General features: G+C 41.6%; 1 protein-coding gene across 1 annotated transcript in view; it reads left to right on the forward strand.

Annotated features, from left to right (window-relative positions):
* Positions 1 to 12,556, forward strand: part of FAT3 (FAT atypical cadherin 3) — a 393,636-nt gene extending 381,080 nt beyond the window's left edge. Inside the window, exons 24-29 of the mRNA XM_058825430.1 lie at positions 419 to 572; positions 1,822 to 2,477; positions 5,172 to 5,285; positions 8,661 to 8,720; positions 11,302 to 11,337; positions 11,937 to 12,556. Coding sequence (XP_058681413.1) covers positions 419 to 572; positions 1,822 to 2,477; positions 5,172 to 5,285; positions 8,661 to 8,720; positions 11,302 to 11,337; positions 11,937 to 12,556 — 1,640 coding nt within the window. The remainder of the gene's footprint in view (positions 1 to 418; positions 573 to 1,821; positions 2,478 to 5,171; positions 5,286 to 8,660; positions 8,721 to 11,301; positions 11,338 to 11,936) is intronic.
* Positions 12,557 to 25,981: the final 13,425 nt, after the last annotated feature.

The raw sequence follows: 25,981 nt of genomic DNA on the forward strand, positions 1-25,981 counted from the left end.
GCTGATGTATTTGTACATCGACGAAGCCTCAAAAGGAGAGTAGATTGCCTCTATCAGCAAACATTTTGAAAAAGTTGGGAAATACATCCTTGATCTAGAATGTATTTCCTGAAATACCCTTCTTGAAAGGTGTTCACAAATGACATTTATTCTTACCTGAATCATGATGATTAGGATGGTCTGGGCTGCAGCCTCTGGTTGTAGACATGAGCTCTGGTTGCCTGGGCATCTCAGATAGACAAACTCTTGACTAGCATTAGTGTGGGCCACATGGACAGACCAGAATGAGTGTGAACATCCCCTTGCCCCCACAGTACAATTTATTTTTCAGTGTAAAGCACCCAAATGGATCCTGTCACTTTTAGATAGACTCAGTGGTAGGAGTCTAATTTCCGTCTCTCTGTCCCTCACCTCCCAGGGTACCATTGCAATTGCCTCTCCCAGTTTACAGGAAGGAATTGTGAGTCAGAGATCACAGCCTGCTTCCCAAATCCTTGCCGGAATGGAGGCTCATGTGATCCCATCGGCAATGCTTTCATCTGCAACTGCAAAAATGGCCTGACAGGAGTAACGTAAGTGTCCCTCCCCAGGTGGGCAATGGGAGATTTTGACTCAGTGATGGTGGGCTTTTTGATCAGGCATTTTGTACCCAAAAGCTATGATTCACCTCACAGAAAATAACCACAACCTTAGCACTTATTCCAAGTCAGAGCTAATGACAGCTGAGAAATCCCTGAGACTTGCATGCTCAGAAATGTTTTTTCTAACTTACCCTCCTAAGCTGTTGATTCAGGATATTATCTCAAGACAGTTTTCTCTGAGATACACCTGTCTGTTGCCAGCTTTTTGAACAATCTTGTAAAACCTGTGGAAGCAGCTATGTAATCTTTGTTTTGAAAAGGGATCAATTATTTAGTCACCTTAACCCTGACATAAAAGGTTAATTTATTACAGTCATTTTCTTAAATCCTTGCCTTGATCATAAACTTGGTGTAGACATAGAAAATCCTGTCCTGCCCATCAACATGCTTTTCCCTTATCTGGTTTGTCTACTGTTTGTACTTTTTCCTCTGCATTTTGCTATGTCTTATTTTTTCCAATTCTCCCCTCTCTTTATGGTTCCTGTTCCTTTTTTCCCCCCACCTCTAATATTTGTTTATTTTATCTCCTGACCTAAAAAATTTTACATAGTCAGTATATCTTCTCTTCTCTTCTCTTCTCTTCTCTTCTCTTCTCTTCTCTTCTCTTCTCTTCTCTTCTCTTCTCTTCTCTTCTCTTCTCTTCTCTTCTCTTCTCTTCTCTTCTCTTCTCTTCTCTCCTCTCCTCTCCTCTCCTCTCCTCTCCTCTCCTCTCCTCTCCTCTCCTCTCCTCTCCTCTCCTCTCTCTTCAATAAATATTCTGAGGTTTTTACTATATTTTTTCTCAACTATCTTCTCCTTCAATCCCCCTCTAATATTTTGTATTGAAACCCACAGGGTAGTCCAAAAACAGCATAAAAAAAGCAGATTCTCTATTGCATTCAGTAAGCCTCATTAGGGTCAAGGTGCCTTTTCCTATCAGATGCATTATTTCCTTCTTGATATCTATCAGATACTTTAAACTCATATTTCCTCCTGGATATTTCCATTTTATTGTCTTTAAAAAACCCATGGAATAGCTGTAGAAAAAATTAAATGCCATTAAATAATATGATAATAATATGATCATTTGCAAAGTACCAGAAGGTGTTAACCAATGGCACCACTTTGACAAGATAAGGCATCATGCACAACCTGGACTGTCTCTTAGATGTTCTTGAGACTTTCCTTTTCTTCTTTTAAGGTGTGAAGAAGACATTGATGAGTGTGAAAGAGAAGAATGTGAAAATGGTGGCTCCTGTGTCAACATCTTTGGTTCATTTCTATGTAACTGCACCCCTGGTTACGTGGGTCAATACTGTGGTCTGCGCCCCGTGGTGGTCCCCAATATACAAGCTGGGCATTCCTACGTTGGCAAGGAGGAGCTGATAGGAATAGCCGTGGTCCTGTTTGTCATATTTGTGTTAATTGTTCTTTTCATCATTTTTCGCAAGAAAGTTTTCAGGAAGAACTATTCCCGCAACAACATCACGCTCGTACAGGATCCAGCTACTGCAGCCCTGCTCAACAAGAGCAATGGCATCCAATTCAAGAACATCAGGAACAGTGGAGACAGCAGGAATATCTACCAGGAGGTTGGGCCTCCACAGGTGCCAGTGAGGCCAATGGCCTATACCCCATGCTTCCAGAGTGACTCACGGAATAACCTGGACAAGATAGTGGATGGGCTTGGTGTGGAGCACCAGGAGATGACAACGTTTCATCCGGAGTCCCCTCGAATACTGACAGCCAGGAGGGGGGTGGTGGTGTGCAGTGTGGCTCCAAACCTGCCTGCTGTGTCTCCCTGCCGCTCAGACTGTGACTCCATCAGGAAGAGCACGTGGGATGCTGGCACAGAAAGTAAGTAGCACCGCGGGCCGGTCTCGTTCTTCCCTGCTCACGGTAAGGGTTGCTTCAGGGTGCAGCAGGTGCAGTGGCACAGGTGCTCTTAGTGCTCCAGCTTAACACATGTGAATTGGTAAATCTCTGCAAGAAGTGATCTGGTTTAATTTTGAAAGGTTATAATTAAACCAGGCATACAATGCCTTTCCTTCTATGCATGGAGTATGACTAAAAGCATTTATTTCCCTTGTTGAGAAAGCATATATGAGTAAGTGCTCTGAGCATTTTTCAGTGATATAATGCAATCATCTTTCTATTGGAAAAAAACAATTTGGGGCAGAATTCTTAAATATAAATTCTGTTAGGTTCAGGCTGTTTCCCAAGGGAGTTAAAAATATTTAAACCTTCTTCAAGAAGCAATCCTGTTTTGCATCAGGGAGAAATGAACTAATATTCCTTACTTTTAGTGTCTGTGAAGTGAAGCAGAAAGTCACGTATGGCTTGATATATAGGATCACCTTCTCAGGCCATTGCATTCCCCTCTGCTTTCAGTATCAGAGTCATCATGGAATTTGCAATCCCCATGCTTACCCTATTTGTGCTGTGATGGTTCCTCACCTGATAACACAATGCTCCCTCCATTCCTCAACTGGAGATGAAGCCAATTTCACATAGTCTGTCATGGCAGGAAATACCAGTTTTCTGGGAAAGAGTTACAGCCCTGCATCATCTATCCTTGCAAGTCAGACCATGTCATTTGGACTGGGAGATGTTTACTTCACCATATATGATGTTTTTAAAGGTGTTTTCTCTTATTAGGGACTTTTCCTAATGCATCTTCCTGTACCTGTTGGAGGGGGCTTACAAGAAAGCTGGAGAGGGACACAAGAGCTTGTTGTAGTGATGAATGGCCTTAAGCTGAAGAAGGGTAGGTTTGGATTAGCTGTTAGGAAGAAATGCTTGATTGTGAGGGTGGTGAGGCAATGAAAAAGGTTGCTCAGAGAAGGGATGGATGTCCCATCCCTGGAAGTATTCAAGGCTGAATTGGTTGGGGCTCTGAGTAACCTGGTCTAGTGAAAGGTTCCCAGTCCATGGCAGGGAAATTGGAACCAAATGATCTTTAAGATCCCTTCCACCTCGAAGTGTTCTATGATTCTCTGATCTTCAACTCTATTGCAGCACAGCCCTAACCAAAACTGTCACATAAAACTGCACAATCCAGCCCTATTTTTGAAAGGAATGGGAACTGAGGAATGGAGAGAGGAATTAAGCAACAGGTCAAGAGGACAGCATTATGTTGTGCCAGAGGAGGTTTGGGATGGACATCAGGAAAAAGTTTTGCTCTGGAAGAATGGTCAAGCCTTGGAACTGGCTACTCAGGAAGGTGGTGAAGTCACCATTCCTAGAAGTGTTCAAGAAATGATTGGGCATGGCACTTAATGCTGTGGTTTGGTTGACATAGTGATGTTCAGTCAAAGGTTGGGCTCAATGATCTTGGAAGTCTTTTCCAGCCTTATAGAGTTTATGATTCTATAGCTGTGCCCTGATCTGCACATTTTCATCCAAGGCAGCACACTGGCTAAGGTCATGTAGTGAAAAATTGAATTAATTTTCATTTATTTGGGCTGTATTTCAGGGTTGTGTTGTGTCTGACCTTTTAAACTTTAAATATAGTTAAGCTGATTGAAAGCATCATCACTCTAGCTCCCACACGTGCTGTGTTCTATATTCTCCTGGGGTTTTGTGCCACAGACACTGCTGATACTGGAAGGAATAGAAATTCCTACCAGCACACCATGAGGCCATACCAGGGAGACAGACCTCAGCTGTCACGGAGTGGGAAGCAGTGCAGTTTTGTTACTGCAGCACTCACTTCATCAGCTCCATACCCTGCTGCTCAGCAGGAGCAAATCAGCTCTTACCGTGTGGAGGTGTGCCATGCTGGGTAGAAATACATACAGCTGGCAAGTAAAGAGCTGTGCTTGCATGTTGATAGCACCTGACCTTCTTCATTTGTAATTGGCTCAGGTATCTTAGTGCTTAAAATGGAGAATAACTTTTTGTGTTCCTGATTATTGCCCATATAATGTGTATTTGAATGTGTTTATTTATATATGCTTAATTACAGGAGAATTTATACTGTAGGTTGCAGTTACATTTCTAAATAGTGGAGTTGTGAAGACTGAATATCCCTGATGAAAAGCAATGTAAATTGAAGCATAATCTATTATATGTCAGTGATGGAGCTATTAAAATCTGATCCAAGGGCCACTGATCTGAATAACAAGATGCATGGTAACTTTACTGAGCATTGAATGAGCCTTTAATGAGGCTCTCAAATTAGGAAATGAACAGTAAAGATAAATGTAACTGTAATCTCTTGTATAAGCTGTTTATACCACATTCCTTAAGTCATCATTTTCATTGCTTTTGAGACTACATGCCATCTCAAAAGACAATATTGAATACAGATGTTACTTCCTTGATTACAGTGTTGTCAGCCACTTGAAAGACTCCTTGGGCTTCAAACACTTCAAAAGTCTAGGTATCTTCACCTGCCTTCTTGACGAATAGGTCACGTCCTCTGTGTGAAGGAAATAATTTTATTCTGACTCATAATAGAAGGCAGGATTTGAATGTGTCCGTGGTATAAATAGATAAATGTTCATACCTAGAGAGTACCATTTTGCTTTGTCTTTGCTGTCAATGAAGGTAAAGGGGTTGATGACGCTGAAGAGGTGACCTGTTTTTCAGGAAGTAATAAAGGCAGCAACTCTGAAGTACAGTCCCTCAGCTCCTTCCAGTCTGATTCCGGTGATGATAATGGTAAGAAATGATTTCATCTTTATTATGCTGGGGGAAAAGCTATTTATCTCTCTCTCTAATATTATTAAAAGATTTATGTGACATCTTGAAACCCTTTAACAGTGCCGAAAGTAAGAAAGTCGTGGGTTCAAACCCTGACTTTGTGTTCCACTTACTAAATTATAGGAACATAATAAAAATCTTGATGCTTGGGGCTGTTGTATAAGGACCGAGCTTTACAGTGAATTAGAGCTATGATACAGCAGAGTCACACTGCCAAGATGTAAGTTGACTAATAGATTGCAAGTGAAACTGTAGAATTTATGTAATTTTCCTTCTGGGAAAAGCATGACTTTCATGTTTCACCAGTCGAATAAAAGGGATTTCCGTGCCATTTGCCCGGTCTCATTCATGGTCCCAGCAAAACTCTGCTGGTGCTCAGCCGCAACAATGAGCAGATGAGCCAGTCCCCAGCGTCCTGGCCTCTCCCTGGCAATCACAGCTCAGCAAACAATAGAGCACCATTAAATTCTTGTTCAGTGCATACTCAGTGCCTGCCTCTCACGTCCTGCATCATTATCTCCCTGGGTGACACAGGCAGAGCCATACACAGCCCGCTAAAAGGTCCACAGAGTCAGAGCAAACCTTTGTTCCTGCGGCCCACGAATGTTGAGCAGTGGGTCTGAGAAAAGTCAAGATGTTTCTGCTGGGGAGGGATGGTGTATGTCTGGGAAGCCTCGTTTAGACACACAGAAAAAGACTATCACAAAGGAATCATACTTGGTTTCCTCAGCCACCAGTTAATGAACTGTCTGTAGACTCAGTTTCTCAGTCATGCCATGCAGCTGATCTCTAGGAACTCTGAAATGTTGGAAAAAGCACTGATAGCAAAGTACACTTGCAGTTCCTTTTGGCCTGCTGTGCCTGAAGCATTACAATTATTTTTGTCAGGCTTACCAATGCTTTTCTGCCCCTGCACCAAAAAGACCTCTTTAGCCTTTTTTTAGGGTAAGCGTTATTTAATGATATATATTTACATTAGAGTTACCTTCGGAATAATTATTCAAGTGGTCTTTTATTGTGCATTGTTACTTTTTGTATCTCACAAATTCTGATTAGACATTTCAAACTCCCGATCTTGTCTCCACTGAAATCACTGACACAGTACCCACAGAAGCTGGATTGGACCTTCTGTGCCCACTCATTTTTTGTGAAGGCTGCATTTTAAATGTGGCCTTTAGAGATAACATTTCTAGTTCAGGGTTCAAACAAATCCATATCCTCAGGGAGAACAAGGGAAGAAACCTAAATCATCTGAGTCATTTGCGAGATCGATGCAAGACCACACGCTCTGGTTTGCTTGAAGCAGCAGGGAAGGTTTGCAGTGAAAGAGCCTAAAGGGCAAAGCCAGGCATAAGTAAGCATATACATGCTCACATGCCTGTACTTTAGGGCTAATGGATATGCCTCCTGAAGCCATGAATCTTTGCTCTTCTTGTCATTTTAATTTTTTGTACCTCATGTACCTGCAGAGGTTAGAAACACAACAGTTGTATTTGTTGTCAGTGAAAACACAACAAATACAGTTCAGCATCCACGCTCTGTGATGAGACAGGACAGTGGCTCCTTCTCCAAACTCCTTCCTCCAAATTCAAGAGCAATGCTGCTGGGTTCTCAGTCTAGCACAGGAGACAGGCTTGTGTTACACAAATGGCTATAATGACACTGACTTGTGAAACTGGGTGGCAGCTTCTGACTGAGGAAACCTATCTGGCAGCAGTGGATCACTGGGATGAATTCCACTGAGAGTGCAGGCAGCTTCTATTCACCCTCTCTAGGGCTCTTGGAGCCTTCTCTTGCTGTGTCAAGGGCTTGTCTTACCATGTAAACTCACATGGGGTGAGATTTTGAACCTACTTTTTTTGTCTCACCTTATTTCTCCTGCATTTAAATTGCTCAGCTTCCCTAGTCTTTCTGAGAGTAGTTAGCAGTAATTTTTGTAGTCCAAAATCTGAGCAATGACTTGCACTGAGCTATGTGAGGTGGGGGTTCCCATTTTTCTGTGAATATGCTCTGCACAGCTCCCACCAGAGCCAGCCTTTAGTTGCAAAGAAAACTACACTGGCCCTGGGTTTTGACCTGTTTTTCACTCTTAGGTTTTTTCCTCTAATAGCTTACAGCTGCCCTCCATCTTTTTTCCCAGCCATGCAGCGCTAACTGCGTGGAGCCCCTTATTTTTCTATCATGTTTATTTTGCATTATTATAAGACAGTGCAAGTCTCCTTTGTATAATTACTATTGCTGTTGATGGCATAAATATGCTCATCATAGACACAGGACAGGGATCCTTTGGTTTATCAAGGCTCTTTTTGCTAAGCCCTCACTAGAACTGAGGATATTGGGTGATATACCTGATCCCATGCCCAAAATTTAGCAAAAATGTGAAAATATTCAACGTATGTCTGCACTGTTAACGCATTTCTTGTGATGTCTAAGTCTGTTGACTGTGTGAAACAAAAAAGTATGTTTTTCCCCACATTGCTCCAAGCAATTGGTTTTCTCATAACTAAAGAGGAAAAGGGAGGGATCCATTGCACTCTCATGCAGGGCTTTCCCTTCAATTTTGATTTTTGGGTTTATTTTATGTTCTCAGAGGCAGGGGGGTTGGGTAGTGCAAAATGCAGATCATCTGAAAGACCACACATTACAGGCCTCCACATTAAACAGCTGCACAGTCTATATTAATGGTTTCAAGGGAAAAGTGTGGGTTTTTGGAACACCTGCGGAGAACACACAATACATTTGAGAAACTATTCTGTCAAACATGGGTCAAAATTTGAACCACACCTACATGGCTGTGTCCTCCTAATTACAGCTGTGCTGCTTAACCTTCCTGAGGTATTGCATGGCATGGCACAGACAGTAAATAAGTAAAACATTCCTCTTAGGAAATAGATTGAGCTTAACACCATTTCTGATGGTGTGATGGTCTAAAAGATAATGATCCTTGGACTACATAGCACCATCTCTGGAGACCTCTAAGCAAGAATGAATTAGAAATTAGTGTCAGGTAGACAAGATACTGCTTCGGTTAATTGAATCAGCTGACCAGTCTGCTTGAATTTATGAGGTGGTACACATCATCCCATATGCCTTTCTGGAAATGCTGGTTTGGAATTTATCAGCACTCTGAAGATATATGGGATTATCTGAAATGAAATGTCCTGTAACCAACTGCATAAATCATGCATTGGTCAGCAGCCTTTTTTTTTTTTTCTTTCAATGTCAGTTCTGTCTTTTGAGATAATTTATTGTGGTAACATATGATGTGTTTTAAATACTAACCTGAAGCTGTCCTTCCCCTCCCTTTATTTTCTGCTTTCCCTACCCTGCAAGCTTCCATAGTGACTGTCATACAGCTTGTCAACAATGTAGTTGACACTATAGAAAATGAAGGTATTTAAATTTTTTTCTTTCTTGTTATACAACAATGCTTCCTATTTTCATTGTGAAACATTCCAGCAGAACCTCACTAATCTACACTGACCAGCAATCCTGTGGCAGGGATTGGGTTTTGCAGATCAGCATGTTCACCAGCAAACATGAAAATGCCAGAGGAATGTACCACAAAATATCTGTGGCTAACTGGAGGTGGTAGAAAAGGTGTCAAGCCTTCATCCTCTTCTGTTCAAGTCAATGTTTCTGCTTGTTTATTCTCATTGCCTTCAGAGAAAATAATAGACTGATAATGGAGCCATATCACTGAGATGATCCTGGCTGCAGAGACTAGGAAGCGGGAGATGACACGGGAAGTCTGTAGCGTGTCCCATGCTGCAGCAGAGCTGGGTTGTGTACCCCAGTGGTTCCCACAGAGGGGAGCACAGGGGTGGCTGGCTGGTGGCTGGTTTCTCCCAGGGAACCCTGCCAAGCAGCGGATGTGTGGGCACAGCTCCAGGGATGCCGCGGCTCTCCCGTGGCGTTGGTGTGCCCGTTGCACAGAGCGTGCAATGTGCTCCAAGGACCAGCACTCACCTCTTCCACTGACCTCCTGGGTAACCTCAGGCATCTCATGTTACAAGTGAACCTGTAATGCGGGGATATCACTGTTTTCTTTTTTCCATAAAGCACTGAGGAAATGTCTTGTTATCATAGATAAACATTACTTTTATTTATTTTCCAACATTTTTCCTACCCTTGGGCAAATGTCAACTCAGCATCAACTCAGGTTATCCACAAGTCAAAAATTTCATCTGTCCTTAGCGAATTTAAGGCAGATTTTACATACTTTAGCTAATCTGGTCTGCATAATACATTAAGATGATTAAGTAAATTGTTTTTGTGAAACTACTGATTTTTTTCTTGAGCCAGTGTCACAGTAATTTTGAAAAACACTTTTACTGCTAGCTAGTGATGCCACTTGAGTATTTGTTAATAGTGCATTTATTGATATCCTGAAGTGTAGAGTGCCATTCTTCTCACTATCAAAAAACCAGAAATTAACTAGCCAAGGTTAATTCAAAAGAAAGTCCCATTCAAAAAAAAATAAAAAATAACCTGTAAAAGAAACCACAGGCACTGAAAATGACCTTGCCTTCCTAAGAGAAAGCTTAAGCAAACACACTGGCTCATTATCATCCTTTACAGGTCAGAAAAAGCCAGTCTGGCAGTAGTTTCAAGAGACTGGCACTGAAAATGCTTTGCCCACTTCCCAGTTCCTTATATGAAACTTAGGTTAGTATTGTTAGGATTGCCTGCTCTGCAGCAGAGCTGTTGGAAGTGGTGAATAATTGGCCACACTGGAGGTCTGGGCAGAATTGCTGCCACAGAGTCATGGGAGGATGGGGCTCCTGCCCCAGGGACCTGCCCAGGGTTGTGCAAGCCAGCAAATTAGTGAGGTTCTCCTGGGTCCTGATCCACGCAACTCAGAGGGCCCTGACCCACGTCAGGTGCAGTGCCATCACACCGACCCCAACACAGCAAAATCCACTGTACAAAGAAGAGAGAAGCGCAGAAGAGAGGTTAGGGCCGGTTCAGACACTGCTGCTAAACCTGCAGTAGCCCCAGCCCTCCTCACCCCAGGACATGGCAGAGCAGGGGGAGAACTCCTGCCTGGCTATCCAGCTAAGGGAGCAATCACCATCACCCCATGCACCGTGTGGTGATGAGCAAGGGCAAGTGTGGTCTGAGTAGGTGAAGGGCTGGAGAGGTCTTCCCTTGCCTGTGTCTGAGCCACAGAGGTTACGAGCTGTGAAGCCCCAGAGGTCTGTTTCTCCTGGCAGACCTCCTCCAGCAATGTCGTTCCTAGACTTTGCCCGATGACTTCTTGCATGAAGCCAATAACATGCGGCTGAACAAGAGCATATCCATCTAGAAAACGCTGCAGCTTCTTCCCCGCTCTTGTCTCACATAAACCTCCTTCCTTGCTCTCTCCCCCACCCCTGCACCCTCTCCATGCTGGAATGCCTCCCTCCCCACCAGCTAGCATGGCAGTGCAGGTGGGAGGTGGGTGTGGGGTTGGGGAGCATTGTAGCTGATAGCCCCATTAAATGGCTTTGTATTCTATTCTATTCAGGTTCTTATACCGTGCCCATCACCATGGTATCTGAGCCCAGGTGGGCCCAGATTTGTTTGAACCGGCCCTGAGAATGGTAGATTCTTATTTTTCTGTTTCAAAGTGAACAAGTGAGAGAAAAATGTACTTTGCAATTATAAACCGTGTCGATGGTGGATAGCCCTTTTTTGTGCTAAGAATTACAACTCTAATGAAATTCTATATCTGTTCAGTGAGGGTAAATAATTAAGATATGATAGAAAAGGAGTATAATACACGACATAAACATTTCTTTAGCTATGTCTGCATTTGACAGGCAAGCTTATCTTGTACATTAAAATAAATAATTTAAAATCCTACTAAAATGACACCATGGCAGCTGTACTTTAGAAATATGCATGCAGAGTTTTGTATTTTCACATGTAATAAAATGCTGGTGACAAGCTCCAAGTTACCAGTTTTTGCTTTTTACTTTGTATCTGACAGTGTCTGTTATGGATCAAGGACAGAACTACAACAGAGGTGATTTTTCTGGGGCACCTTCTGCCTTTGGGCCGGGGTGGGCAGAGCACTGACTTGATCTGTTTGGTTTTTTTCTTGAACTGCTTCATGTGTACTCTTTTGTTTGAGTTCTCTTCAAAAGATGCATGAGAATGGTCAGCCACTTTTTTTTTGTCTCAAAATTCAGTTTTCAGTCAATCAGATTATTTGCTTGCACACTTTCTTTCTTGAAGTCATTGGAGGTGGAAGGTGAGATCAGATTCTGTAGGCATGCTGACTGCATTTAAAGATTTTTTTCAAGTAGCTGTGAAAAACAGTAATTCAACCATTTTGATTTCTTGGACTCATAGTTTCTAATACAACACAGTAGCATCTTAAAAAGCAAAATGCCTGAGAGTGGCCATGTTTTGTTTCTTTGCTTGTTTGCATTAGCATCATAATGCAATTTATTCTCCTCCTCTACCCCTCTGGTCAGAGCATGGCTGACCCGTGTCCGTGGCCTGTGGGGCATGCTGTGATTTGAATGTGCTGTGAGGACTCAGGCAGGTGCATGCAGGACACTCAGCTCCCTTCTGTGTTCCCATCCTAACAGAGTGCTGTGGTTCTCTTCCCTGCTGCAGCGTATCATTGGGATACCTCTGACTGGATGCCCAGCGCTCGCTTGTCCGACATTGAGGAAGTGCCCAATTTTGAGACGGCAGATGGAGGCTCGGCTCATCACGGCAGCACCAGAGAACTGGAAACAGATTACTACCTTGGTGGCTACGACATCGACAGCGACTACCCTCCCCCTCACGAAGAGGAGTTTTTGAGCCAGGACCAGTTACCACCTCCTCTTCCAGAGGATTACCCAGACCAATACGAAGCCCTCCCGCCCTCGCAGCCGGTCTCGATGGCAAGTACTCTCAGCCCTGACTGCAGGAGACGGCCGCACTTCCACCCGAGCCAATACCTCCCTCCCCACCCGTTCCCCAATGAGACGGACACCGCAGGATCTCAGACTGGGAACGAATTTAGTACTTTTGCTGTTGGCCCAGGCCAGAACACAGAAAATGCTAGTGCAGGTAAGGTGCCCTTACCCTTGCACAACTCCCTCAACGCCTCCTCCTCTGACGTCTCAGCCGGATGCGGCTTTGATGACTCCGAAGTAGCCATGAGTGACTTTGAAAGCGTGGAGGAACTCAGCCTAGAAAATGTTCACATTCCATTTGTGGAGACCCAGCAGCAGACACAAGTGTAAAGGAAGCTCCTTTCTTTTTCCTCCTCCTCTTCTTTTTTTTTAATTTTGTCATTTGGTCCAATTAATAGTATAAATATTGAGAAGAAATTTCACTGAAAGTGTGTCTATATATATATTGGGCAAAGAAAAGTACAGTATAACCCATTATTAACTTGTTCAGAAATGATACTGTATGTGCAGACACGAAGAGACCAATTGTTTTAAGTGTTATACATCACAAAATTGTTACAGACAATCTGGAGAGAGTGTACCTTCTATTTATTAGCAAGAGTAAAACTCAGCTTTTGAGGCAGGGGGAAAAATAACTGCTAAATAATTTCTTTCTCTCTTACAAAGTTGGGTTGTTTTGGGGGTTTTTTTTGGCATTGTGTTATTAAAAGTGTTACAGTGTTATGATCTCCCCACAGTATTAAGGAATGAGTATGGATCATTCCGGAATGCACTGTTGCATGAAATTTTATGTTAGCAAAGAGTGAAAGTAATTGATTGCTGAGGCTGCTGCGTACAACACATCAGATGGCTAAAAAAAGCAACATTTACAAATTGACCTATCAAAGACAAGTGACCAATTATTTTTCCATAAATATTTATCTATACTTTTGTTCATTACATAGCATTTCATTCTGCTTTGTGTAGAACAAAACACATACACACAGTTTATGTTTACTCCAAATTGGCTTACTTTGGTTGTCATTTTTAAAACCTGATGTCAGGTGCATGTGCATAGCTTTCCCCATGAGGACTTCCCAAAATGTCAGAGTTTGGCTCAGGAGTGGCCTGGTTTTGCCCTAGCTGTGTACACACAGCCTCTCTTAATGTGTATGCAACATGAACATGGATCTGAAAACTTGAGATACCCTACCCAGCTGATCATTTTTTTGAAATTTCTTGCTTGGGCAATCAGCTCTTTAACAGCAGTCCTCATGCTGCAGTTACTGAAGTAAAATTAGTTGCAATTAAGTTACATTTAAGGCTGCTGTAACCTCACATCATTAGTTAACCATCTTTTGGCAAATGTCCATCCCTAGAGTTCACAGGATGCTGCTGTAGACTGACTCAGTTGGTGGAACTGCATGAATGGACTGTGGCCAAAGATCTGTCGACAGATTTTCCACTGGGTGCATGATTTTGTAGGATTTGAGTGCATCCAAAGGCTGTTTGCAGACTTCAGAATATTGTTGTGGATTCAAGGAAACCATGGCATCTGTATGCTTTTATGCTTCCCTCAGCCTGATTGGAGTAAATGTTCATTCACATTGATTAGGTCAGAGTAGTCAAGTGCAATCTGGAAATACTGGATTTTCACTCAGTGTATTAAAGCAGAGTGTACACACCTGTTACTTGGTGCTCTGAAAATGTTTTTACCCCACTACATTTTACAGCATCTCTGTAACCTTACCAGTGAATGTGAGTCTACAAGCCTGCACTACTGTTGGGTTTTCATCCATTTCTGCCATGGCATAATTCTGTCATTCTGAAAAGCTATTGAATCCCTAAATCATTTTGATAAATGAACAGATTCATTAGCAGGTTTCCTGTGCTGCTTTCCTTGTCCTGTCCCTTGGTCAGTCGCCTTAACTGGATAGTTTCAACAGTTGTATGTCGGGGCATGTTCTTGTCTGATAGGAATTTCACACAAAATTAAATTGCAGGCCATTTCTTGGCATACAGGAAGGGTTTATTCAAAAATTTAAATAATTGCAGCTTGTAACACTTTTAATAAAACAGGATTTCTAAAATTCTTGGAGTAGGTACAGTGTGTTGCTGCTTCCCTCCAATAGTTTGTATAGCTGTGAAAGATTGGTGTGGATATTTTCTTTGGGATGATGCAGCACTTCTTCAGTAGAAAACAGCTCATTATGCAGGTATATGAATAAAATGAGTGAACTTCTAGAGAGAATGTACTGCACATACAAGTATTATCAAACACTTGTCTGCAAATAGGTCCTGTCCATTGAATTTATGAATGTCACTTGGTCTTCTCAAAGTAAAGATGCTTCTGTAACAGTGATATATTCTGAATGTGCTCATGGTGCGTTTCAAACCCTTTTCCCTGATATTATTCCTGTTTCCTGAGAAGAAAAAAAATGCAGAAATTTGTATTGTGATTGCAAGGAACTGAGGGATTTGCCAGAAGGCCATAAAATGGTTTGGCAAGCCTAGAGGCACGGATAGAGGATAACTCATATTGTTCATGAAGTCTGTGTTACAGGAATGGAAATGCAATTAGATTGATGTCTCTTCAAGAGTTAGGAGCATCAGAGTTGGCAAAGCAATTCTGCAAATTTAGCTGCACTTTTAGAGCTTGTATGACCTGAGAATGCGATGCTCTCTTAGCATCAGGCTGCAGTTTACATGAGGTTTGCTCCTACTCAGCTTTGGTTTGAGACATTTTTATCCATTATGCAAGTAATTCTGTTCAAGCCCCCAGATAGTTATTAGGTGTACTTGTCACCTGTCTTCTGTAGTGAAAGTTCTTGCGTAAGCATGAGACACCAGTATCAAAATTTACTGGAACATATCAAAAGTGTCATGAGGGACAGCACGATGGGAGCCTAGTGATTGCCATACAAAAAAAAAAAGCAAAGAAATCAATGTTTCTTACCAAGCTTGTTGCCTCAGTAATATATTGTTGGTAGTGAGTTTTAATAGTAAAATATGCATAAATACAATGTATAGTACTTTTTCTGTTTGATGTTGTTGCCATTTCATTTCACTGAACGCCTACTTATTAAAGTGCTGTTGGGAAGGTGCCAAGGATCACCCGTTCAGCCTTCTCTGTCCTATTCATGATTTCTATACCTCAATATCTCCTCCCCTCCAAATCCATCTTCAGATTCCCCTCTGTGAATATTGGTACTTCCGTGGCCTTTCTGGTTTTTTTCAGGCTATTTTGATAATGATGAGACCCAAATGCAGATCTAAAGGTGAAATACCTCCTAGGGAGTAAGATTTTCATATTAACATCCCTTGTTAAACCAAGCCATTTTGTTTTCTCTTTTTAATTACTACTCCACATGAACAAGTCAAAATCTTCTAATCTGGAACATAAGAACCCATTCATGACATAATGTAAGAATTACTGTTCATATTATGGCTTCCAATATATATTTCCTTTTTCTGCCATATGATGATTTTTGCATCACTGCTGCTGTCAGGTCCCTGGTTCTGCAAGAGCTACCCTGCACATCTCTGCTTATCCTCTGTGTCTGTATTTCAAACTACATCCCTGTAGGTGGCTCCACTACCCGATATTTTTTCTCAGAATCATCTGTAGCAGATGATTTCATGGGCTTAATGAAGTACTTTTGAGTATCATTGGCTTATAACTTAGGATCAAGAAAGTTTTTGCCTTTTGGAAAGAAGCAGCTAGAGAAAAAAGCAACTTGTTAAAATGCAAATACACATTTATATCAAAAATCATGAACTTTTCCGGGGGTGTATGAGTCTAAGCAAAAGGGTGCTCGTTCTCTGCATTTTGATCAAGTTGAGAATGCCATGCACAGTGCTGGCCTTTTTAATAACGCTGGCAGTGGGAAGAGCCTTACAGTGACTACAAAGTGATTTATTCTGCCAATACCACATTAGGTATCCCTGTGTAAAAGGAAAAATTAGGCTTATGTACCATTCTTAAGTATTTTAATTATTTTACCTTTGTATTATAAATATTCCAAAAAAAAAATATATAGGGCAACCCCCTCCAACACTATAGAAACTGAATGTAGTTGCTGTCCTTGACCAGTATCTTAAAGTGGAATAAAGGGCCAAATGTGACACCATGGAGCTGTAGAATCACTTCCCTCCCATGGGAGAAAATGGACAACCTCACTAGAAGATGTGCATAAAGTTGCCTTCCTCTAGGACCCTCCTATAGGATACAGCATATTAGGCAACCAGGAGAACTTTGGAATGCAGAGATTGACTACAGAACCATGATTTCCTGTCAATAGAGCTCTTCTCCTTAAGCCTAGTGATGTCTTTCATCCCAAACTATCCCAGGGGTTTCTTTAACATATAATTCCAGTGAAAGGCTGGAGGGAGTCAAAGGCTTCTCACTGCCACTGTTTTCCTGAACCTGAAAGTTGTGTTTGCCATCTGTCAAGCAGGATCTCCACCTATGCATGTCCCACAAAGAACCTAAATTTTGGTCTTTGGAATTTTTTTCTCCCCTTCTCTAAATTCTGTAGTGTAGTCTGAAGTAGTGGGAGCCTTGATGTATCGGTACCTTCTCAGTGTGGCTGCAGCACAGTGAATAAAAGCATGTCATGAAATGCTGATCAATGGGGAGGCAGCAGCCTGTTGCCTCTGTGAGCCAGGCAGAGACATTTTGAGAACATGACATAAAAGTTGTTGCTCTGGTCTCCTATAAATTCCATCACAAAGAAAAACGTGGGCTGAACAGGACAAATGGCTGAGAACACACTTTACTCCTCATCGAAAAAGCTAAATGGATGCTATAGTAAGTATATATCTATCCTTACAGTCAATAACTGCAGCAATGGGAGAGGGAGGTAGAGGTGCCCTGGGCCAGTTCTGCTAAGCTTCATTTGAAAAGGAAGCATCCCTAATAATGGAGGAAGCCAGCTCTTCAGAACCAGTATGAAAGTACATTTGTGCTTTGTAGACAATGTTTGGAGCTATTCACTTAGTAATAATGGGCATTTCATTGGTTTCCAGCGAGAGAGTTACATCTTCAGTTTCATTCCCTGATGGTTTACCATCATTTACCATGTGGTAAAAACTGTGCTTTTTGCCTGTTTGCATCTCTGCTGCTCTCAATACACCAAAATGTGATCTGAGCCTTAGAAATTTAGACCATTGCCCATTACCCATGGTTTTTAGCCTGTGTTTCGTGAACTTGACATTTAACATCTCCATTATCAGAAGGGCCATCCAGTTGGTAAATTAGCTGCATCATCCAAGGGACGAGCGGATGGGGAGGAAATGAAATTAAATTTGTTTCTTTATGTAATAATGAAAAGCAATAATTGCAAATATGTCGTATTACACAAAGGCCATAAGTAATCTTTACCAGTGTTAAGAGTGCACTTGAACTGTATTATGGGAAGAGATTGGAGCCCTCAGAACTGTAGCATTCTTTTGTCATAGGAATACCTGAAACACTATTAATCAGCAATGCAACGAGCCCATACTGCCGATTTTCAGGAGATGACGAAGATGTTTAGGAGTGAAAGCAGTTCTCTTTAAAGCACTGTATTGGAAAAGATTGTCTTGTAAATTTTACCTGTCTCAAGCAGGCTGGTTTGTAAAAGATGTATGTTTTGGTGTTTAAAAAGAAGTTTATAAAATAATGTATATAATGGTTTCAAATTACCAGGCTTTTGTAGATATTTGATGCCAATCAGGTTGCTTTAATTTCTTTTGTTTGTTTGTTTGTTTGATTGATATAATTCTAAAGAGTCATCAAAGTTGGTTTAAACTTCTGAGATAACAGGAAAAAAGTTTTAGATCTGAAAACTTTTTAATCATTTCAAAATGTACTGTAATTTTCCTTTGGGTTCAGCTCTTTTTGTTTAACTTCTTTCTGGTTTTAAGGAGATTTTTTTATTGACTTTTTTAAATGAATGTGTTTTGCACAAAAAACCTAGAGGTATGATTTTTATTCCATTTCAAGTAGGTATTAAGAAATGTCATTTTTCCAATGACAACAAATTCAACCTTATGCAAAAGGGAAGGTTTATCACTTTGAGTGGGTATAGTTCTTCATCTGAAAACTAATTGTTCCTTCATAATTGCTGTTGGCAGTATTGTCTTGTGTTCTTTTGCTATAAAAACAAAACAACAAAAAAAAAAGTGTACAGGTTTGTAACTGCCAAAATTTGCTAAAGTTGATGGTTAAAATAAGTTTTCCAAGTAAACAAAAAGAAAAGCCCAGCTGTGTTGACTGCTTTTTGATTTTTCTCCTACTTTCAAAGGAGGGAGCAAGATAAAATACACCAGTTCTTGAAGGAATGTAGCATTTCATTCCCTCTCTATGTTGCAGAAAATGCTACTTTTTTGAACTCTTTAAATTAATTTCATTATTACATGGAAATCCCTCCATAGGGGCCCCTGCTTGCACTGCAGAGCACCCTTGCCAAGACTTGCTTAGCTGATGTGTGTAAGCTAAGGCAGATCCCTGATTAAAACCACATCTTCAAAGAAGGCAAAAGGCATCATTGCAGCATGTAGCCATCTAAAGAGTGAACTCCATCAATGGAGACAAATTTCAGGGGACAGTGCAGCCATCTGGTTGCTTAGTGGGGCTAGAAGGAGTGGGTGTTTAAAGCAGCAGCCCACTCCACAATGTGCCTGCCCTGAGCATCTCTGTGCTCCAGCACCATGGCACTGGCAGGTGGGACCAGCTGGGACAAGTTCACGTGTGTTGGCACTGCCCCTGGAAAGAGATGTCGTTGTGCTGGGCATGGTACCCAGTGTGGCCAGGCCTTGCATTCGGGGATGCCCCATCTATTCCTCCTTCATCACACCTTCCAGCTCCACAGCGCACGCTGCCCTAGCAGGATGGAGTGAAGCATGGCTTCAGTGTAGGAAGAAGGGGGGACAGTCCTTCCTGAGCTCTTTGAACACTGTGCCATGACACAGCCAAGATCACCCCTCGTGCTGCTGGGGAGCAGGGATGCTGCCTGCGTTGTGTGTCCCTTTAAAGGACTCAGAGCAGTGTTTCAGTCACCACCAGTCAGCACAGAAATATTCCTTCTCAGCAATCTTGAAACAGAAGTTTAAGCTGTGGAAAGGAAAAATACCAAGTCAACATTAGAAGCGTCTCTTCCCTCAATACCCTTTTCTTTTTTTCCTAGCATGGATGACTACCTTATTTTAGTCAGTTTTCTATTTAAATTTATATTTCTGCTTGTAGAGGATCTTTTTTTTTTCTTCTCCACCATTACCAGTAGATCTTGACAGAATGTCAGGGAAATACTTACGGCAGCAGAAGTAGGTTGGCAGTCCAGCGAGGCTCACAGTTACAGTGAGATGAAGCAGAACCTTATAAGAGAAAGTGAGTATAGTTCAGAAAATATTTAAGATTAAATGATGTAAAATTCTTGCATCAGTTTAATGTTCAAAGCTAGAGATGTGAAATTACATCAGTATGTCTGTTAGGATGGAAAAGATGAGAATTAAGATGGCAAACAGGTCAAAATGCACCTAAGTGTTCTGTCAAAACAGAACTAGTACCAATGATTTTCCCCTTCACATCAAAAATAAGTTATTTCTTCCTTCCATGTGTTTTGGTAACAGGTTTGTAAATATGCAGTGTATCCTGTCCATCACAGTGGAAACCCTCCCCTCATTAACACTGCAGTGCTGCTGGTGCATGAAGTCTCACCAGAAGCCTTTGTGGTCTAAAAACTAAGGGGAGAACACCTCACGAGAAAGTATGAACAGGAGAAGACACTAAAATGACAGCTCTAATCATTTCAATGAACCTGAAGTTTTTTGCACAGAATTTTTTCCTTTATTTGCACAGAAACATCTGTAGTGCAAAACAACATGAAAATCAGAGATAAGTGTCTGGCTGTGACATTTCCAGCCCTTCAGAAAAGCTTGGAGGGCTTCTGCAGGAGTCTAGGGATGAGTCAGGTGGATGTTAAGAACACCTGAACACTTACTAAGAATCTTCATTTTCAGATCAAAGACAGATTTTCTGTGCTGGTAAAACCTTTCCTACTTGCAGTTTTTATTCTGCCTAGCCCCCATTCTGTCATGCAGTGGGGGACAAAACATCAGTGCAATGACTGTGACTTCCTCTAACATTCAAAGAAAGCAATTTAGAGACCCCCTACCTCTTCTCAGACAGCAGTCACAGCCACAGAGAAGAAAGCATTTTGCAGAAGGTATGTCAGCCTGTTGCAGGAAGGACTCCTGGCTGTGGAGAGAAATGCGTGGTTTCATAGGAGAGCAGGCAAGGAAATTGTAACAGCAGGTGAATGTCAAGTTCTTCCTCCCTAATTTAACTTCTTCTGATGTTATATTTTCCCCAGTGGTACCAAGGGTCTTTCTTTGCATATATTTAACTCACATCCTCACTTAAACTTGCTTTTCTAGGTTTCCAGATACTACATAAATTTCTTCCAGCACCTGAAACCATGTCCCTGGTTCTGGTGTGCAGGATGGCTCCTTACAGGATTTAATGAGCCAGACGCCCAAAGATGTGGTGACCAGCCCTGGCAGTGAAACCCTGCAGTGTCCCTTGGGCCACTGCCGTAGATGAAACCTTAGCTGAGAGGATGGTGAGGCACTGGCACAGATTGCCCAGAGCAGCTGTGGCTGCCCCATCCCTGGAAGCGTCCAAGGGCAGGTTGGATGGTGCTTGGAGCAACCTGGGATAGTGGGAGGCATGCATCCCTGCCCATGGCAGGGGATTGGAACTGGATGATATTTAAGGTCCCTTCCAACCCAAACCATTCTGTGAGTCCATGTTGGTTTATCAGGGATGAGCAAATGCAAGCCAGTTAAGGGAGTCTTTATCCACAGGCATGTGAGTTGTAATTCTGCCACTGCTTTGATGTGACTTACATCTTCCACTACCTTTGGAATAACTTTCTACAGCACACATAACCTGAGCTTCCAGGAGCCATTGGTTAGCCACCAGCACCTCCTGCAAAGATGGATTTTAAAAGCCAGGGTGAATCCACGGAGCTCAGGGGACACTGCTGCTCTGAGGCTATTGCCCAGTGAAGACAGAAAGTACAAAGAACCAGCTGCACAGAAGCCAATTCCAGCTGTCCCACTTGGCTAGTTCTTGGCTTGCTCAGGCATGTCACTGATTGTCCTGCAGGGAAAAATGCTGCTGTATTCACGCCAAGCAGAGAGAGCAGCTGCCTGCTGCAGCCTACTGAGCAGTTACATGGCAATGTTTGTAAAGTCATTTATCTGGCAAATATATATTTTAAAAAAAGAGAGAGAGAAACTATAATATAATTTTTCTAAGTCAGTTTAAGGCATTTATTTCAAATAACAGAAAATTAAATGCACTAAGTGTTAACACAATGATAGAAGGTGATCATATCTCTACAGAACAACACGAGAGGATTGAAGGAGCATGAGTAGTTAAGCCTTAATGCACATAAAAGGTAACGTGCTGATTTTGTTAAGTTCTGCTAGGTCACTCCAGTTGTCTTCAGTAATTTCAGCAGTCTCCCAAAGAATGGTGTTTGCAATCCGCCTGTTGGGGCATTAGCAATGCCTTAATACAAACAGGAAGGATTTCTCCTGGGAATTATTTGCTAGGAAAACCTAAATATGCTATTTAAAGGTAGTTGTGAATTGATATGTTGCAAGGAGACCAAGTTCCTGTCACTCTCCATACGGCTAAAAGCAAAGCAGAGTTAACAGTTTCTGTGCACTTGGGGTTGAAGATTAATACCTGGAGGAGTGGAGCTGCTGCCTGCAGAGCTTCCAATGCAAATCTGTGCCTTGTGTTTGCTTCCAGCACAGATCGAAATACAGCCACAGGGGGAGGATTGCTGTCATCTACCCTCAGATATCTGCAGTGGTGCTGCTTCCAGTCGTCCTTGGATGCTCTATGTTCAGTGAAGAGAACTCAGATGTAAAGTCATCAAACCTAATGTTAGTATCGACTTTAGGACACCTTCTGGGAACAGATTATTTGTCTTCAGTGACCATTAAGGATTCCAGATGATAATCATCTTAGCCATAAACTTCTATTTAGATCCTATGGATTTTGCCTCCAGGGCATAATTTCCTATTGTTGTTTCATGTATTTGCTTTGATATTTAATTAAAATTTAATTGCTTTACTATTTAATTGAATATAAATCTTTTAAATTTACTCCTACAAGAGAGAGATAGATTAGCAAACTGGAGAGAGGTAGAAGACAACCATTAAGAGGACCAGGGCCTGGAATATATGACATATGGGAAGAATATAAAGGTTTCAACTTACCTCCTTCTGTGATTCTATCTATTTCTGTGCTTTCTGTCCTAAAAAATAAAATGTTTTCTATTCTACTGAAATTTCTCCATTGCTATGTATAAATATTTTCCCTTCATTAATTATGTGAAAATCTAATTTAGTAGGTCTTCAGGAAATATCACTTTACATTATCCCTACTTACTGTTAACTTTTAATAGTACTAATTAATTAATGCAAACCTCAAAAAGCATGTTACTCTACAGGATAAGGAAAAATTTACCCCTGAAGAAAGAAGACAATGCTCTGATCAAGTCCTTTTTCCATTTCAAAGTTTTGCTATCACATGCTGTCCGTTTTGGAATGCACCCACACATAGCCTGATGGAGCCAGCAGCCCTTGAGCTGTGCATCAGTGCAGCTGGAGAGGCAGGGAGACCTGGTCAGCACTCAGCATTAGCCAGCTCAACCAGAAACCCACTTTTCCTCCTTCCATCCTTTAAAAACTTGACGATGTTTAGGATTGTTGCAGTTTCCATGGTCTACAGCTGTGAAGCAAGTAGGTACCTGGAGATGCAGGACTTCTTCAGCACACAGCAGAGTCAGAGCAAGAGGTGCCAGGAGAAGGGCAGTGCTCCAAGATTGCAGCCCTGTAACAGCCCTGTAACACTGCCAAGTGCCTGGCTTTGTCTGGGCTTTACAGCCCTCTCTTTTTGAAAAACAGTATCATTTCTCCCAGGCCAGAGGTAATCAGATTGTTATGCTCAGTGATAAGTTTGAGCCATTTATTGAAAAATTACTTACGAGTAATAGCAAACTGAAATAAGATCAGAAGACCAACATAATTCCCCTCTAAAATTACCCAAAGGCCTGGTGAGTTGGAGTGTTGGGGGCTGTGGTTTGGCCACCCCCTTCAAAGAAATTACAGCCTCTGACCCCCTGTTGTGTTGTTCCCTTGTGCTGGACGTATGTAAGTGTGGGAGCAGCACTCCCCAAATGAGAGCCCAGAGAACTGCATTGCTCCAGCTGGTGCTACAGGAGAGGTTGTGATCTCCAAAGCAGTCTCTACTTAAGGAATTTTGTTTGATATAATTCATTGCTTTTTAAAAGTAACTTGATTATTGATTCAGATAACAAGGTAAGAAAAGAAGATAAAAACACAGTAAATTGCACAAAAAGCTAGGAGAAAAGCTGTTCTACAAGATGCAGTCCCTCTGGGTTGTCCTTGCCCTTGCATGAGTAGCCCAGGGTCACAATTCCTCTGAGGGGATCATGCCCCAGCATGGATTACCTACAGCTGCAGTCTCCTTGGGTGTGCCTTCTCAGGCATGGAGCACCTCTTTCCAAGAGTACTCCAGCCATTTTCCCAGCGTTTCCTTCCACATGCTTCCCTTACTGTCTCTTCTCCTATTTCTTAACCCTTGCAGCTCCCTCCTTAAATAGATTTTAGCATGAGTTTTTTGGCACCTGTGCATTGGTATTGTGTCTCAGTGAGCTAGGAAATAGTGTAGTAGATAATCCTTTGAATAAGTGCTTTAAGTGTGATGGTAGGAGTTTGATCTATGGCTGAGAAGCAATCTAGCTGTGTAAGACTGATAGTAGGTAGATGATATTGCCAGCTATATTAAGACTCATTCAAATTTCAAAAAAGAATGTTGAGAAGCTGGAAAGCATTCAGAAAATCTGCAAAGCTGAAATAAGAGTTGAGATTCAAACTTTGTAGTGACTCTTTCTAATTTAGCTATCAAAAGATTGTTAAAAATTACCAGAGAAAACTAAGTTTTGTGTATGTCAGGCTAGTCCTGTAACAAGGCAGGGAACTGACATTGAGAAATTACTTAGAGCTTGGATTGAGTGCTCATCACTGGATGTCTTTAGATCACTCTGACCTTAAATTTGTCTGTTCTTAAACAGGACTCCATCTATATCTCTGAAAAATAAGCTGTTGTTCAGGTTGAAGATACAGGACTGACAGTACACCCAGGAAAGTTGTTTGGTTGATGGTAAACAAAAGCCAGACAATGTGGTGAAATTAATCCCTTCTATGGTTTAAAAAAAAATATTCATGTAGAGAAGAAATTAAAAGTCTGAGAGATACAAAATGCCCCTTGGTGTTGAGCAGATCCTGTCTGGAAACTTCCTGCAGTGTGTCTGCCTAGTGAGCACCATGGCAGCACTCCTGCTCTGGTCAACCAGGTCTGCAGCTGAACATTGCTAGGAACCACTGAGGGAGAAGTGGGTGATTTATAAGCACTAATCCATAATTTATAATATTTATTTCTTATTTTACCACCTGCTTTTATCCTAAGTCATATTTTTAATCAAGGGACAGTTTCATTTTATTGACTGCAATACTGAAAGCATGAGACTTGAACAATATTTCTCCAGCACACTTTCTCAGGGAATTTAGCATTTGCAAAGGAATTACTCATCATACACCCTGTAGGAAGAAATAAATTCTCTTCCAAATTGCCAATGAAGGTGTTTTTAATTTTTCTTTTCCTTCTTTCTTGTTTGCTCTGATTTCAAGAGCCAGAGGTGTTTTTGACATTAGATCACTGCTTTGACGTGGTTTCTTCACAGGGGACTAATTTTAGGGGACAATAGAGTTTATCATGTGAAGGAGAATTACTCATTGCTTAGAAAAACTAAGCAAAAGAGAAAAACTTCAAATTGTCAAAAGCACTCACTAGAAACTCAAACTACAAATGTTTTAGATAACTGAAAGGGGTCTTCCATGTTCCTGCACAGATATATTAGAAAGGATAATGGATACACTTTTGGCAGGACACAAGACATCAGCTGTAGCAGCTTTCAGGGCTTTCAACTAGGTCATCAAATTAGAATTAGTAGTGATAGAGCAATGACATCTTAAGATTTATTATAGGGAAAACTGCTGTGTTGGGTGTTCCTGCTGCATCCCACAGGACTACTGTGGTACCTGCTGTGTGAGTGCTTACCTAGACACTGTCACAGCCTCCTGCTCCTCAACTGCAGAAACCAGGGACCAACATGGGGCTGCAGCAAGTTAGGGACATATGTTTCACCGAATTTCAGGGTTGTGCATCTTGAAGTCAGTGTTTATACAAGCTTTCAGGATCTGGAAGAAGATATTTTAGTATGTATGCCTTGGTAAGCATAGGAAGATTTGCAGATGATGCAGAGATACCGATCCTTGTTCTGTGATGGTCCTGAAAAACTGAACAAAATCCAAGCTATGCATTTTAATGGACTGTAAACATGTCAGCATATCTCAGCTGACCTTTCAGCTGTCTTTCATGTTGTCAACATCCCTTTCTAGTTGGGAAGCAATGTGCAGTAATTTAAAACTCTTAAAAAAGTTTTGTCAAGTTCCTAGTATGTGATAGGCAACACTGAAATAATATTCATTGATTTAATCACCTCAAATCAGCCTTTCCCATGAAATATTGTTCTGCTGGGTAGCTGCTTCAGTGGCAATTAAAGTATCCATCCTTCTCCCTATTTGTTTAGGGCCCTTCTGAATTCTCCTCCCTGTAATAGAATCACATCA

This window comes from Ammospiza caudacuta, chromosome 2, assembly GCF_027887145.1.
Source record: "Ammospiza caudacuta isolate bAmmCau1 chromosome 2, bAmmCau1.pri, whole genome shotgun sequence".
NCBI lineage: Eukaryota > Metazoa > Chordata > Aves > Passeriformes > Passerellidae > Ammospiza > Ammospiza caudacuta.